This window comes from Dichomitus squalens (assembly GCF_000275845.1).
Source record: "Dichomitus squalens LYAD-421 SS1 unplaced genomic scaffold DICSQscaffold_1, whole genome shotgun sequence".
NCBI classification, from domain to species: domain Eukaryota; kingdom Fungi; phylum Basidiomycota; class Agaricomycetes; order Polyporales; family Polyporaceae; genus Dichomitus; species Dichomitus squalens.
In genome coordinates this window covers 1,950,971-1,963,220 of record NW_006766883.1, presented here as the reverse complement: position 1 = coordinate 1,963,220, position 12,250 = coordinate 1,950,971, and the positions used below count along the sequence as shown (strand labels likewise).

General features: G+C 54.2%; 4 protein-coding genes across 4 annotated transcripts; 3 read left to right on the top strand and 1 right to left on the bottom strand.

Moving 5' to 3' along the window:
* Positions 1-1,742: 1,742 nt before the first annotated feature.
* On the bottom strand, positions 1,743-2,395 carry DICSQDRAFT_142640 (uncharacterized protein; the record flags this gene model as incomplete). Its single annotated transcript, XM_007360441.1, has 3 exons — positions 1,743-1,943; positions 1,994-2,268; positions 2,344-2,395. The coding sequence occupies 3 exons, from the start codon at positions 2,393-2,395 to the stop codon at positions 1,743-1,745; spliced, it is 528 nt and encodes a 175-aa protein (XP_007360503.1).
* A 1,714-nt stretch (positions 2,396-4,109) lies between these two features.
* DICSQDRAFT_164901 (uncharacterized protein) lies at positions 4,110-4,752 on the top strand (the record flags this gene model as incomplete). The annotated part of the gene is made up of 4 exons (XM_007360440.1): positions 4,110-4,148; positions 4,211-4,369; positions 4,421-4,576; positions 4,633-4,752. 4 exons carry the CDS (start codon positions 4,110-4,112, stop codon positions 4,750-4,752), a joined length of 474 nt encoding a protein of 157 aa, XP_007360502.1.
* Positions 4,753-6,338: 1,586 nt separating this feature from the next.
* On the top strand, positions 6,339-8,781 carry DICSQDRAFT_151427 (pyruvate kinase). Its single transcript, XM_007360439.1, has 12 exons — positions 6,339-6,523; positions 6,606-6,627; positions 6,686-6,745; positions 6,819-6,893; positions 6,947-6,987; positions 7,041-7,085; positions 7,153-7,242; positions 7,300-7,821; positions 7,875-7,992; positions 8,045-8,278; positions 8,333-8,439; positions 8,502-8,781. The coding sequence occupies exons 1-12, from the start codon at positions 6,428-6,430 to the stop codon at positions 8,682-8,684; spliced, it is 1,593 nt and encodes a 530-aa protein (XP_007360501.1). The 5' UTR covers positions 6,339-6,427; the 3' UTR covers positions 8,685-8,781.
* Positions 8,782-8,956: 175 nt separating this feature from the next.
* DICSQDRAFT_96113 (uncharacterized protein) lies at positions 8,957-11,943 on the top strand. The gene is made up of 5 exons (XM_007360438.1): positions 8,957-9,507; positions 9,567-9,811; positions 9,867-11,068; positions 11,131-11,238; positions 11,294-11,943. The coding sequence occupies exons 1-5, from the start codon at positions 9,060-9,062 to the stop codon at positions 11,541-11,543; spliced, it is 2,253 nt and encodes a 750-aa protein (XP_007360500.1). The 5' UTR covers positions 8,957-9,059; the 3' UTR covers positions 11,544-11,943.
* Positions 11,944-12,250: the final 307 nt, after the last annotated feature.

Here is a 12,250-nt window from a genome sequence, read left to right as displayed (position 1 = left end):
TGTACACGTCGAAGTAGCATCTTGAGGGACTCAAAATGGGCGAATCATATGTCAGCTGCGATGACGTCTTGAAATAGCGCTAGCTAGCAGCCACACTGCTTCATCTGCATCTGCTCTGAATTACCCCTTTGTACACCTTACAACTCCATCGGAGGTCCTGCTGAGCAGACAACGAAGTGCTAGTCTAGTAGGTATATAATGAATAGACCATTTTTGCCTTTGCCCAATTCTCTGGTGGTGTGGAAAGTTGTATGGATCTACGCACCGAAGAGTGATGTAGCCTTAGGCACTATGGCGCCCGGGACTGTGCAAAACCCACAGGAGAAAACCGAGGAAATAGTGCGGTCCGGCCAAGGAAATGGAGCAGAACACCCTGAGTGAACACCGGTTTATGGACGAGCAAAAAGCGCGTCAAGATGACGGCTTTCCACGGTCAATCTGGTGTGGTCTCAGACAGGCGAAAAACCTCGGTTAGACAGCGGGTTGGAAGGGTGGGATTTACATCTGTAAAACATGGGAATTTGCACGGTTTCCGGGTGCCGGATCCTCGCTTGCGCCAGCTGGATATCAATAGGGAATCACTTATGATGCAGTACAATAGTGTAGCTAAACACGCTGCAGATTGCAGCGTTACAGTCGCATTACGGCATGCTGAGTACATAGTGCAGGTAGGGATATTGATATAAACTATGCAAGCTCGAGACCCTCTGGTACTCTCAACGACCACGTCCTTTTGACCCTTGCCACTCCTGCAGTACATCCATGCCAACACTAAGGACACATATGGGAGTTTGGGTAGACGGAGTCAGATATTCAGGGAAGAGCAGCAAATACTCACCGGGGAGAATGCAGATATTTGAGAAGAGTGACTTACCTGATCGATATCTTTGCCAGAATGGCCAAACAACATAGCTGGACTTACCTGAGAAACTCACAACTCTGAAGATTGCGACTTACCTTATGCCGACCGTCCATCACTGGGCTCTGCCCGACGACTCTGGTACTGTATGGACACCCCAGGAACGGTGATAAAGGGGACCAAGAAATGTAGACACGACAGCAGTCATGCACCCAACGCACCCTAAGATAGTTCCATGAAAGTCAGATGTCACAAGCAACAGGAGAATGTCGATGCAGACGAGAGAATGGTCAGAATCAGGGCGACTGGCATTTGGCGCCCATGTTTAGGGCCGGCACATGCAGGATTGTTTGCGGATACCGAGAGCAACCGTGGAATAACCCCGTTCAGCTTGGCGTCTCAGGTGGTAAATCTCTACGGATGTAAAAACACGTTGCCGCCGCGGATAACTGACGGGTGATATTCAACGGTGAGATCCCATTTCCACGGTGCGACCGTTGAACGCGCTTTTTGCCTTGTCGAACCGGGGGTTTTCCGGGGGCGCCAGGCCCATGGTGAGGCCTGAGGACCTACCACGATCCGTTTATAAATACAGGTAAAAGCATACGTAAATACCTCGTCAGCTCGTGATATGTGCAATACGAATGATACGTTGGCCGCACCAATACCCTCTAGGCAGGCTGCCGGTGCAAGCAGAAATCATGATGGACCGACAACAAATATGGAGACGGGTGATACAGAGCACCCAAGTCTACCGATCTGAACGTTCCCTGCGACACAATGATACCGTACGATTCATATTCTCTAGAAAGCTCCATGAGAGTCATCTAACAAAATTATATTGCATGTCAGGAGGTTCTGCTGGTAGGCGAGGACGCTGTAATTACGAACATCGAACATCGACGACCCCAATACACGACGCAGGAGGGCCCGTCCGTGCATTCTGCGCCGTAGGCAATGCGACCAAGACCATGACTTGCGCACGCCGGCTGACACCCACGTCCCTTCTCCGTTCAAAACGCCGCCTTGAAGACTGCGAAGTGGTAGGCAGATCGTCGACGGGGAGATAGCTCATCGTCAATGGCTGTCTATCGGTCAGCCTGAAAAACGTCCAAGACACAAGATGTAGCTGACCATCAGGCTCCCCCATCCCCCGTTCACACCTGATACGAAGCGTGGAGGCACCAGCAGTGGCTCGTAAAGTCGAGGTCTCGGTACAAGACCCAAGCTGGCAAGGAGACCGGGAGACCTCTCCCGTCGTCCGCGTCGGATGCAGACGACGAATCGCCACACGAAGATCGACAGTACCAAGGTTATTGAGATACTGACAGCGACAGGACTGACGACTTTGGAGGCGGAGGCAGGTACCGGGCGAGGTCTTCCGGTGCTCGCGGGTGGCCCATTCTCAGCTTATCCGCGACCGAGCACAGATACACAAATAGCGTTGGGTCAGCCTGTGCAAAGATGACAAGAGTTGTTCATACTCATGTATGCCATGGTTGCATTAGCACTAGGGAAAGGCGTCGAAGGGAGCATCGTGAACACGAGGGGCTGAAGTACGAGTAAAGACAGGATACGATCGCAGCTTCACGGGATGGAGACCAATGACCAGGCCACCAAAGCACTGAGGGAGAAGCAGTACGATGGGGAGAGTCCAACAGGACATGGCGAAATTTATGAGGAGCGCCTGGTCCTCTGGCAGTTGACTGCGGGAGAAGGTCGAAGTTTGGAGACCGGGAGCCCAATCCAATTTCGTCAAAACTCGCATCCGGCGCAGCAATTTACGTCGAACTTGATGGCTTGTACGAGGCCTGGTTTAGTGTCGCAATACTGTAAGGGGTTGATGAGTTCAGCGCAAATCGATGGGACTTGGTGTAGTCCGCAGCTTACTGGCGCCGCGCGCAGTCTGCACGCATAACTGCGCACAGTCTTCGGCAAATGAAGTGTGTGTCTCCCATTGCCAGATAACGAGGCAATTGGCCGCATGGGTTACACTCTTCGCAGTAGAGAGGACTGTCACAAGGACGCGGCGGGGTTTGTGGTGTGTGCCAACATGGCGGATTAGTTGCGAGGCGCTTGTAGCGCGAAGTCGCAGCGCGAGTGACATCGCACAAAGCCGCCAACGTACTGTCACAGAAAGCCGATTAGCTACCAAGATGTACCTCTGATATTCACCTACCGGGTCGACCTTCATTCAGTGAAGCGGGAAGCATTCAGGGATGCCAGGCCAAATGTAACCTCACTGAGGTGAGTTGTCATGAGGGTACTATCGACATTCTCAGTGTGAATAAGGCAAATACTCAACTCAGATATCCCGGCAATTACCCAGGTTCCAGTAGCCTCTCCAGTTTGCACCAGGTGCAATCGGAGAACGCACTGATGGAAGACTATAGTGTGGAGATCTTGAAGTTCTGCTTGGGACACCCAGACCGTCTGACCAATAGTCGAGGCGGTTTGAGGCAATGAAATACAGCCTTTTGTGCAGGAGAGGGTGCAAATTTGGGTATGAAGGTCCCAACGATTAACATACTAGCTGGTGTAGATGTCTGACAGAGGTATATGCCACCAAAAAGAGCCGCGCGCCAGATGGCCAAGCTGTGCAGGAGCCGGTATTGACCGGCATCGAAACCGATGAAATCGTTCCTCATCTGCTCCCATTGGCAGATTGTCAACACGTAACTCTCGTTCTAGTCTCTTATATTGTCTCAGGTCTGACCCAGGAGTCTGCACACGCGGATGATTTTGGTCGAGGCTCGAGAAGTTCCGACGTAGCGGTATGGCATCTGGCCTTCCCATTTTCATAAACACTGGAGATGGCGTATTGACAGCCATCTCTATGCTGTGGTGGCTACGTCTGGACGTGACGGTTGCATGCTTGTTGTGCGTTGAAAAGGATCTTGCTGTTTTCTCGATATGTCCGATACAGTTGTGTCCACACCGACGCTTCTCTTTGTTGAATCAGCTCATACACAGCACCTTCTCTCTACATCCGCGCGTTTTCGGCGTCGTTGCTGACTGCGAACTTGCACAGGTAGTGGGGAAGCATAGACAACGGCAATGCGCCGTAATGAGCCCTTCTCACCGACTGCACTGGTGTGGGCACAATCAGTCGGGCATTAATAGATTCGCTGGGAGGTGCAGAATCTCGACTTTAACACCCACTTGGTGCGTCTTCCTCTTCACACTCGACTCTGGGCTCGGCTGGACTGATGTTCACTGTTGATGTAGTGGCTGCGGGTTGGCTACCACTATGGCGCACTCCGATTTCATGGTCGTCCCTGCAGCGCAGGTATGGTTGTCATGTCTTTATCTATATCGTTTCTGCCATTGACCATGTGCCACCTGCCCTAGTTCTTTTCTTTCTTCTTCGAATCTCTCTTTTTCGGCATCTTCGTTGTGCTATACAGTATGGCGCTGTGGGTTAGCTTGCCTAAGATCCGCGTGAAATCCACTCGAAGCATCCTCTCTCTCTGCGGCGTGGCTACTTTCATGTTACTCCTGGCGGGTGCAGTACGTCTAGGATACCTTCCGCAGGTGCTCACAGGTGTTGATCAAGTTTAGCACCTCACCATCGACGTGGCGCGCGGGTTCGATGCGTTTGTTACCGATTATGGCGTGAAAAGCGCCTTCGGTTACTTCACCGATGCTCAGAAGCCCACGTACATAGCTAAACAATTCATTTACACAACGCAAACCCTCCTGGGTGACACTGTTATGGTACGTGTTGACTTGCTTGGGCATTGATTTTGCTTATGACGGTCAGGATATCGTAGGCTTACCGGGCTTTCGTTGTGTCAGACTATAACCCTTACATACTACTCATCACCACCATTCTTTTGCTCGGAACTGCAGGTGGAGAGCATATTCTCATCCATCATGACAATATATTCTAATGTGTACTGCCGCAGCAACTGGATACATCTCATGCCTCGTGTTCCCCTGGGGAAGCTGGAGAGTACCAAGTCTCAGCGACAGCGGTTCTCAGTGGCTGGCAGCATTCCTTCTGCTTGCTACAGTTTCAAACGTATTCACCACAAGTCAGTACGTTATTAAAGCTGCACCCCAGTGACTGACCCTCTCCATTTATCTGCAGCATGGATCATCATATGCATTTACTGGTCAAATCGGAAGGCATCCAAACAAGGCAGGGGCCCGCTGGAGGCGCAGCGGAGTGTCCTGGTCGCCCTCATACAGTCTGCAGCGCTGTACACCATTGTTCTCCTCTTACTCCTAGCTACATTCCTTGCAGGCATCAACCCGGAGATGTTCTGCATCGATGCACTGACGCCTATTATCGTAAGCCCCATACTAGGTGCTTGTACGGTCACTGATGCACGACGCTCGTAGGGCGTGTCCTATACACTCATAGTGGTCCTCGTTGGGTTGCGCGAGTCAGGCGGAGTAGCGCAGAGGATTAGTGCGAGCATTTTAACGAGCTATGGCTATGGAAGGAGTAGTACTCGAACATCCTCCCAGCCTCTACGTATGACGGTTCCATGGATGAAGTTACCGCTAGCTGCAGCCACGGTTTCCTCGACTTTCAAATCCGACATTGAAGGTGCTGCCTACCTGTCCACCAGTCGTGAGCAGTTTGTGAAGAAGGTCAATTCATGGTCTCCAAATGTGCATAAGGCGTTACCAGTGAGTCGCATACGAATGATTGCTGCTCTTGATTGCTGAGATTTCTTGCTCGCCTAGGCGTTGCCGTCTGAGTCTAACACTACGGGAGAGACACCTCCAGATCTAGAGGTGAGTAAACCTACGCGGCACTATGGATATTTCTGATGGCGAGCACAATCTGCGATGTTGCGGACTGTGTCAATATGGACTCGCTGCCAGTGGTACGGACAGACGACATTGACGTATTCTACATGATTATCACGTGACCGTTCCATTGTGCAATAGTCGTCCCACTATAATCTTCAGCCCAAGTCCAATTCACCGATGTCCAAGCCCAAGACGGCGTCGTGGACCATGCCAAGGAGGATGTTGTATCTGTGTGTGAACACGACGGCACGATGCAGACACATTGCTCCTTCTGTTAAGATATTCAATGCTCTCATCTTTACGCAAGTCGGCTTATCGTCCGACTACATGTGGTGTACGATCGAGTGTTACAAGTGGGATCTTTGGGGAGCGTACATATCACACCAGCCTTGTTGCCGCGCTGGGGCAGGCACGGAGGCAAGCCGGCCGCGCCATCGATAGGAGCGGGGACTCGGGCCACCTTGACTTGTAGACGGACTCGGCGCATTGTAGAGATCGTCGCCTATGACCGCCAGACACGTTCATAAAGACGTCAGAGACTGTGCGAGGTCTTGGCCAATGCGATTAGAGCAGTTCGGGGACGACTCGGAGATGGCTGTCACGAACAGAGATGGCGGTCACGAATAGAACGCAGTGGCGAAGCGCGGGCCCAGTGCGAGGAGATAAACATTTATATCGGCGCATCATCGTCCCCTTTAGCTCCGCGCCCCCTGCGTAGATAAAACCCATCGCAGATCTTTTCGCCCCTTCCTCATACCACCAGCAGGTCTGTCCTCGTCGCCGACTCACTGTTTACTCGCTATGGCCAATCCGATCACCTCCCGCGTCGAATGGTCTGCCTCGCTCGACCCCACAAAGGCTCAGGTGCCGACGGAAGAGACTAAATATCACCGCAAGGTCTGTACCGTCGCGCGCGATTGCCCATGATTTTTGTTTTCAGCCACAGCAGCTGACTTTTCGGTCGGTGCGCGGAACATAGACGTCCATTATCGCGACGATTGGTGCGCTGTACGCGTCACGTCCATCACGATCTCATGTCTGACCGCTACGGAAATGCAGGGCCGAATGTTAACACAGTCGAGAAGCTTGCGGAGTTGCGCCGGGCGGGTGTGAACATCGGTGTGTTTTTGTTCTGTGTCCGCCTGCTGCTGTGTTCTCATCTATGTATGCGTATAACCGTGGCGAATCCCAGTTCGGATGAACTTCTCCCATGGAGAGTACGAATACCACCAGAGCGTTATCGACAACACCAGGAAGATGGTGTCGCGTACGTCCTTTCTACTTGGATTGTGTCATACACGAATGTTCATCGGCTCGTAGTTGAGCCTGAGGGCCGCCCTGTTGCCATTGCCTTGGACACTGTATGAGTATCTCTTACGCTCGCGAAGACAACGGTGACTGACCAATTGTGCAGAAAGGGCCGGAGATCCGTACTGGTTTGACGAGGGACAAACGCGACGTGAGTTCGCACCCATGTCATCGTTCGGCTACACCTTGTTTCTTACTGATACTCAATATCACTTCAGTGGCCCATCAAGGCCGGTCATGAGTTCCTCCTTTCTACAGACGACCAATACAAGAATGTCTGCGATGACAAGGTCATGTACGTCGACTACGTGAGTATGCAAGCCAGTAAGAAGCGTATACTCCAAGCTGATTTCGTATGCGTCCAGAAAAACCTGCCCAAGGTCACTGCGCCGGGCAAGCTCGTCTATGTTGACGACGGTATTCTCTCCCTTCTCGTTCTCGCCGTCGAGGGCGATAATGTGCGCGTCCGTGCGCTCAACAACGGCAACATCAGCTCTCGCAAGGGCGTCAATTTGCCCAAGACGGACGTCGACCTTCCCGCTCTGTCCGAGAAGGACAAGGCTGACCTCCAGTTCGGTGTCAAAAACGGCGTTGACATGATCTTCGCGTCGTTCATCCGTCGCGCAGAGGACGTGCGCGACATTCGCCGTGTGCTTGGTCCCGACGGCGCGAACATCAAGATCATTGTCAAGATCGAAAACGAGCAAGGTGTCGCGAACTTCGACGAGATCCTCAAGGAGACCGACGGTGTCATGGTGGCGCGTGGTGATCTTGGTATTGAGATTCCTGCCAGTCAGGTCTTCCTCGCTCAGAAGATGATGATCGCCAAGTGCAACAAGGCCGGCAAGCCCGTCATCGTCGCCACTCAGATGCTCGAGTCCATGACGGTGGGTTCAAGGTTTCTGTATGTTAGGCGCCAGCTCATTTCCTTCGGTTGTAGTACAACCCTCGTCCCACCCGTGCAGAGGTCAGCGATGTTGCGAACGCCGTCATGGACGGCGCAGACTGCGTCATGCTTTCTGGTGAGACTGCCAAGGGCTCGTACCCTATCCAGTCTGGTAAGCTCAGTTTCTATGGTGTGGTGCAGCCTGCACTCATACGCCCAAACAGTCCTCATGATGGCGGAGACCTGCTTGCTCGCGGAGAATGCAATCTGTTACCCTGCCTTGTACGACGAGCTGCGTGACATCACGTCTCGCCCCACGGAGACTGTCGAGACCGTGGCGTTGGCCGCTGTTGCCGCGGCGTCGGAGCAGAACGCGAGCGCGATTGTCGTGCTTTCGACCAGTGGCAACACCGCACGTCTGATCTCGAAGTACCGGCCTTCGGTCCCCATCATCACTGGTATGTCTCGCGACAGGTGATACATGAATCAATGTTAACGTTCGTTGTGAGCAGTTACCCGCAACCAACAGACGGCGCGCCAGATTCACCTCCACAGGGGGTGCTATCCCTTCTGGTACCCCGAGCCGCGTGGCATCGAGGCCCACCAGTGGCAAACGGACGTAAGGAGGATTACGATAGTCTATGTGCTGAGCCATTGTACTGAAGGATGTACCCCTTCCAGGTCGATAATCGCATCAGGTTCGGCCTCCGGAATGCGCTTGCGCTCAACATCATCAAGACAGGTACGACCATCGTGGCCGTCCAGGGCTGGAAAGGTGGCCTCGGACACACGAACACGCTGCGCATCCTGTCTGTGCCGACGGACCCGGCCGACTTGGCTCAGCAACCTCTGGGCGCCAGTTAGATAGGGAGCGTGCGCGGGAAAAGAGTAGATGTATGACCACTGTAATAATAGTAGCAAAGCTCAGGGCAAAATCACACATAGAATCTGCATTGTCGACAGTACATGTACGACCCGTGGTCGAGTTAGAGTGACAAACAGAGTTCAACGTTGAGGGTTTGTACGAGGGCGGCTCGAGATATGGACGGGAAGCGCACGTGGCACAAGATGCGAGAGAGGCGGAGAGTCGAGCGACCACTGCTCGTCCACGTCTTGCAACGCTTGCTCGTCCGACCCCGTCTTCCACCCCGTCTCTCCGCATCTACCCCCACGGCGTACTAGCCTATAGCTCTCCTAGTCCCCAGCATTCGCGCCGCTGGGCCTCCGGACCTCCCCGACATGGCATCCTCCATATACTTCCCGCAGCGCGGAAACGGTCATGCCGAAAAAGCGCGAACAGCCAACGGCCTCCCCTTGCACTCCTCCGCCGTGCGCGAAAAGTGGCAGCGTCATCACTACTCCTCGTCCTGGCTCATCCCCATATCTCTACCTATCCCGGGCGTCCGCACACGTCGCTTGCGCCTGATGCTGCCAAACGTTCCCAAGCTGCACCAGACCACTACCACGCGCTTTGGCAGGAGGAGAGGCAGGTTGATACTCGCAGCAGGCTTCCTCGCGTTCGTGTTCACAATAGCGATGATGTTCTCGCTGCGGGATCGTTTCGTGCCAGAGGACAGGAACTGGCCGGCGTACCAAGAGCCGCCGACGCTCGTTTACAGACGCGAGGATCTCCAGCGAATATGGGAGTGGGAGGTCGCTGCTGGACACTACCCGAGCGCGCACAAAAGTGAGTACTTGTTATACGTACTTCATTGCGCTATCGTTGCAGGTCTGACCGGATCATAGTCCCGGAAACCATTGGACTGACCGCTCCGCCCATCAACCCTGCGCTGCCGCCCAGGAAGACGTCGACCATCCCCTCTCGCTTCCGCCCACCATCGGTGTCGAACACCATCGGTATCGGTGCTAAGCGTGTGTATCTCGACATCCAGAGCAAGCCCCCCAATGTCGCGTATCCCCCGCGTCCGTTACCGGGCAGCGTGGCGGACATGGACGTGGTCATGGAACACTGCGACTTCTCTCAGAACAAGGTAGGGCTGAATCTACCGTTCGTTGCATTATGCCGTAGCTCACACATGAGCGCAGTATGTCCGGGATTGTCTTGAGGTGCTACGGCTCGGCGGAGGGCTCGACAATGGTGCTCGCGTGCGGAGAGGGAAAATGGACGAATGGAAGTATATCTACGTCGAGGACGGCGAGCTCCAGAACAGCTCGCAGACCGTCCCGCAGGTGAACCCCGCGCTCGCGCTCAAGAGCCAGGGCCTCGCCGACCCGAACGCAGGCTTCACGAAGAAGCGCAACGCTGACTGGGAGCCGCACGTACACTTCCCCCCGCCGCCGAAGTATATTCCGCATCACGACCGCCCGGTATCCTGCGACGAGAATCCGCACCTGTTCCACATGTTCTGGACGGGCCCGTTCACGGACAAGCCTTATCTCGCCCTGCTGTCGTTCCTCTACACTCAGAACGTCGGTTTGCACCTCGACACCGAGCACGACGATCCCACCATCTGCCGGCCTAAGTTCTGGCTATGGATCAACCCTGGGCCTGCCGCGTCTGTCCCCAATCCGACCGCGGTGCGTGACATGTTCGAACAGCTGAAGTCGAACCCTTGGGCATCTCCGTTCCTGCATCCGCGGTTCAAGGACGTGATTCAGTTCAAGCTGTGGAACACGACTGAGCAACTGGACGGCATACCGGAGCTGAAGGATGAGTGGCGCGACATGCGGGACATGCTGTTCAATTCGGGCGGTGTCGTGGAAAAGGTGCCCCAGCAGAAGGAGAGTTTGTCGTCCGAAAGCGGCGATGGAACGAACACGTCCCAGGTGGCTGGCACGAAGACGACGGAGGACGACGACAAGGTGAACCGCGTGGGCTCCAAGTCGCCCTCGTCGTACGACCGCCTGTCCGTTATCCTATCGGATATGGCGCGGTTCGTCCTGTGCCACCGTTTTGGGGGCATCTACCTCGACGCAGACACGATCCTCCTGCGCGACTGGGAAGAGCTCTGGGGATGGAAGGGCGCGTTCGCGTACCGGTGGTCGCGTCTGGAGAGATACAACACTGCGGTCCTGAAGCTGAACAGGGGCTCGGCGCTTGGCACGTTCTTGTTCCGCACCGCGCTCAAGAACGGCCTCGACTTCCATCCGATGACGGTGTCGCGGTACACGAAGGATGCTGCGCTCGAGCCACTGTTACTGCGCCTACCCGACGCGCTGTTCGACTCGGCGTGGTTGAACACGGAGGACTATCAACGCGAGCGCCCGCCGCAGCCGTACTTCACTGAGTAGGCGACCAATCATCGTTGGTGTCTTGTCGAGTGACGCACTGATCAAATTCATTGATTAGATTCGGTGATTTCTTCTTCACTCCTCGTGATAAGAGCGCAGCGCCGCACGCGCTTGGTTTCAACGGCTTCTTCAAGGGCGCGTATTCGTACCACTTCCACAACTTTTGGTATGCCTGTTTCGTGATGGCTGAGAAGAGTATGCTTATCGACATGGTGAAATAGGTGGCAGCCTTTCGATGCTACTAGGAATTGGCCGGACCTCGGACCTCGCTTCATCAATGGCGAGAGGATAGCGCGTGCCCAGGCGGGTGCAAACCAGGCTCAGACACAGACTGAGCGGGCTGAGTTTCCTGAGGACCTCGTGGCGGATGACAAGCGGGATCTTGACTGGTCGACGGTCCTGAAGCGGACGTTCGAGGCGTACGTTCGCGGGGAGACCCCGAATATGTACGGCGAGTGGATCAAGTGGTGAATAACACCTCTGTCTCCCTTTTGCTTGGTGTAATACTTGTTCCCTCTGCCTTACCTCACTTTGTTTACTTTTCCGCGCGGTGTAGTATATACCTCCTCCACTACAGCGACTAGACCCCGACCTACAACAACAGCCCGACTTGAGGTGCCTGTGTTGGCTGTTCATCCTTGACCGTGCTATCACCCATCCTACCTAGCTCTTACTTCATAGACCGACCCGGTGTAATGCCCATTCCCCTGACTTATTCATACATGCTCGCTCCGCCGTTCATTCCTGTGTAGTTGGGTTATAGCGTGTCACACGACGGCTAGGGTCATGACTCTCTAAAGCATACAACTCTTTCTTATCCACACATGCACACATGTAGTCGGTCACCATTGTTTTCTCGAAAACTATACCCACAAGTGAGAGCTCTTGACCCTGAAGCAATGTGTGCAGTCCTCCTGGGAAAGGTATCTTGCGAACACTACGCATGCTCGATATGGCAATATTCTAACGTCCTGCACTGTGCTCAGCGCCTCATCGAACTTGTGTCTTCATCGCTTAGCTGCCATGACCACGCAGGAAGTTTCGGTTCTCGTCGTGTGTTTAGGAAACATCTGCCGGTCCCCGATGGGCGAGGCGGTCCTCAAGCATGTCGCAAAAGAGCGTGGTCTAGACGTTACCGTCGACTCGGCCGGGACGTCGAATTACCACATCGGCGAGGA

What these genes read in the sequence shown, in the direction of transcription:
- DICSQDRAFT_96113 (XM_007360438.1), top strand. Translation starts at nt 9,060, where the DNA reads ATGGCATCCTCCATATACTTCCCGCAGCGCGGAAACGGTCATGCCGAA. An exon ending in CTACCCGAGCGCGCACAAAA is followed by an intron (nt 9,508 to 9,566) that starts GTGAGTACTTGT and finishes ACCGGATCATAG; the next exon opens with TCCCGGAAACCATTGGACTG. An exon ending in CCGCAGCCGTACTTCACTGA is followed by an intron (nt 11,069 to 11,130) that starts GTAGGCGACCAA and finishes TTCATTGATTAG; the next exon opens with ATTCGGTGATTTCTTCTTCA.
- DICSQDRAFT_151427 (XM_007360439.1), top strand. Translation starts at nt 6,428, where the DNA reads ATGGCCAATCCGATCACCTCCCGCGTCGAATGGTCTGCCTCGCTCGAC. An exon ending in TGACGAGGGACAAACGCGAC is followed by an intron (nt 7,086 to 7,152) that starts GTGAGTTCGCAC and finishes ATATCACTTCAG; the next exon opens with TGGCCCATCAAGGCCGGTCA. An exon ending in AGGTCATGTACGTCGACTAC is followed by an intron (nt 7,243 to 7,299) that starts GTGAGTATGCAA and finishes GTATGCGTCCAG; the next exon opens with AAAAACCTGCCCAAGGTCAC.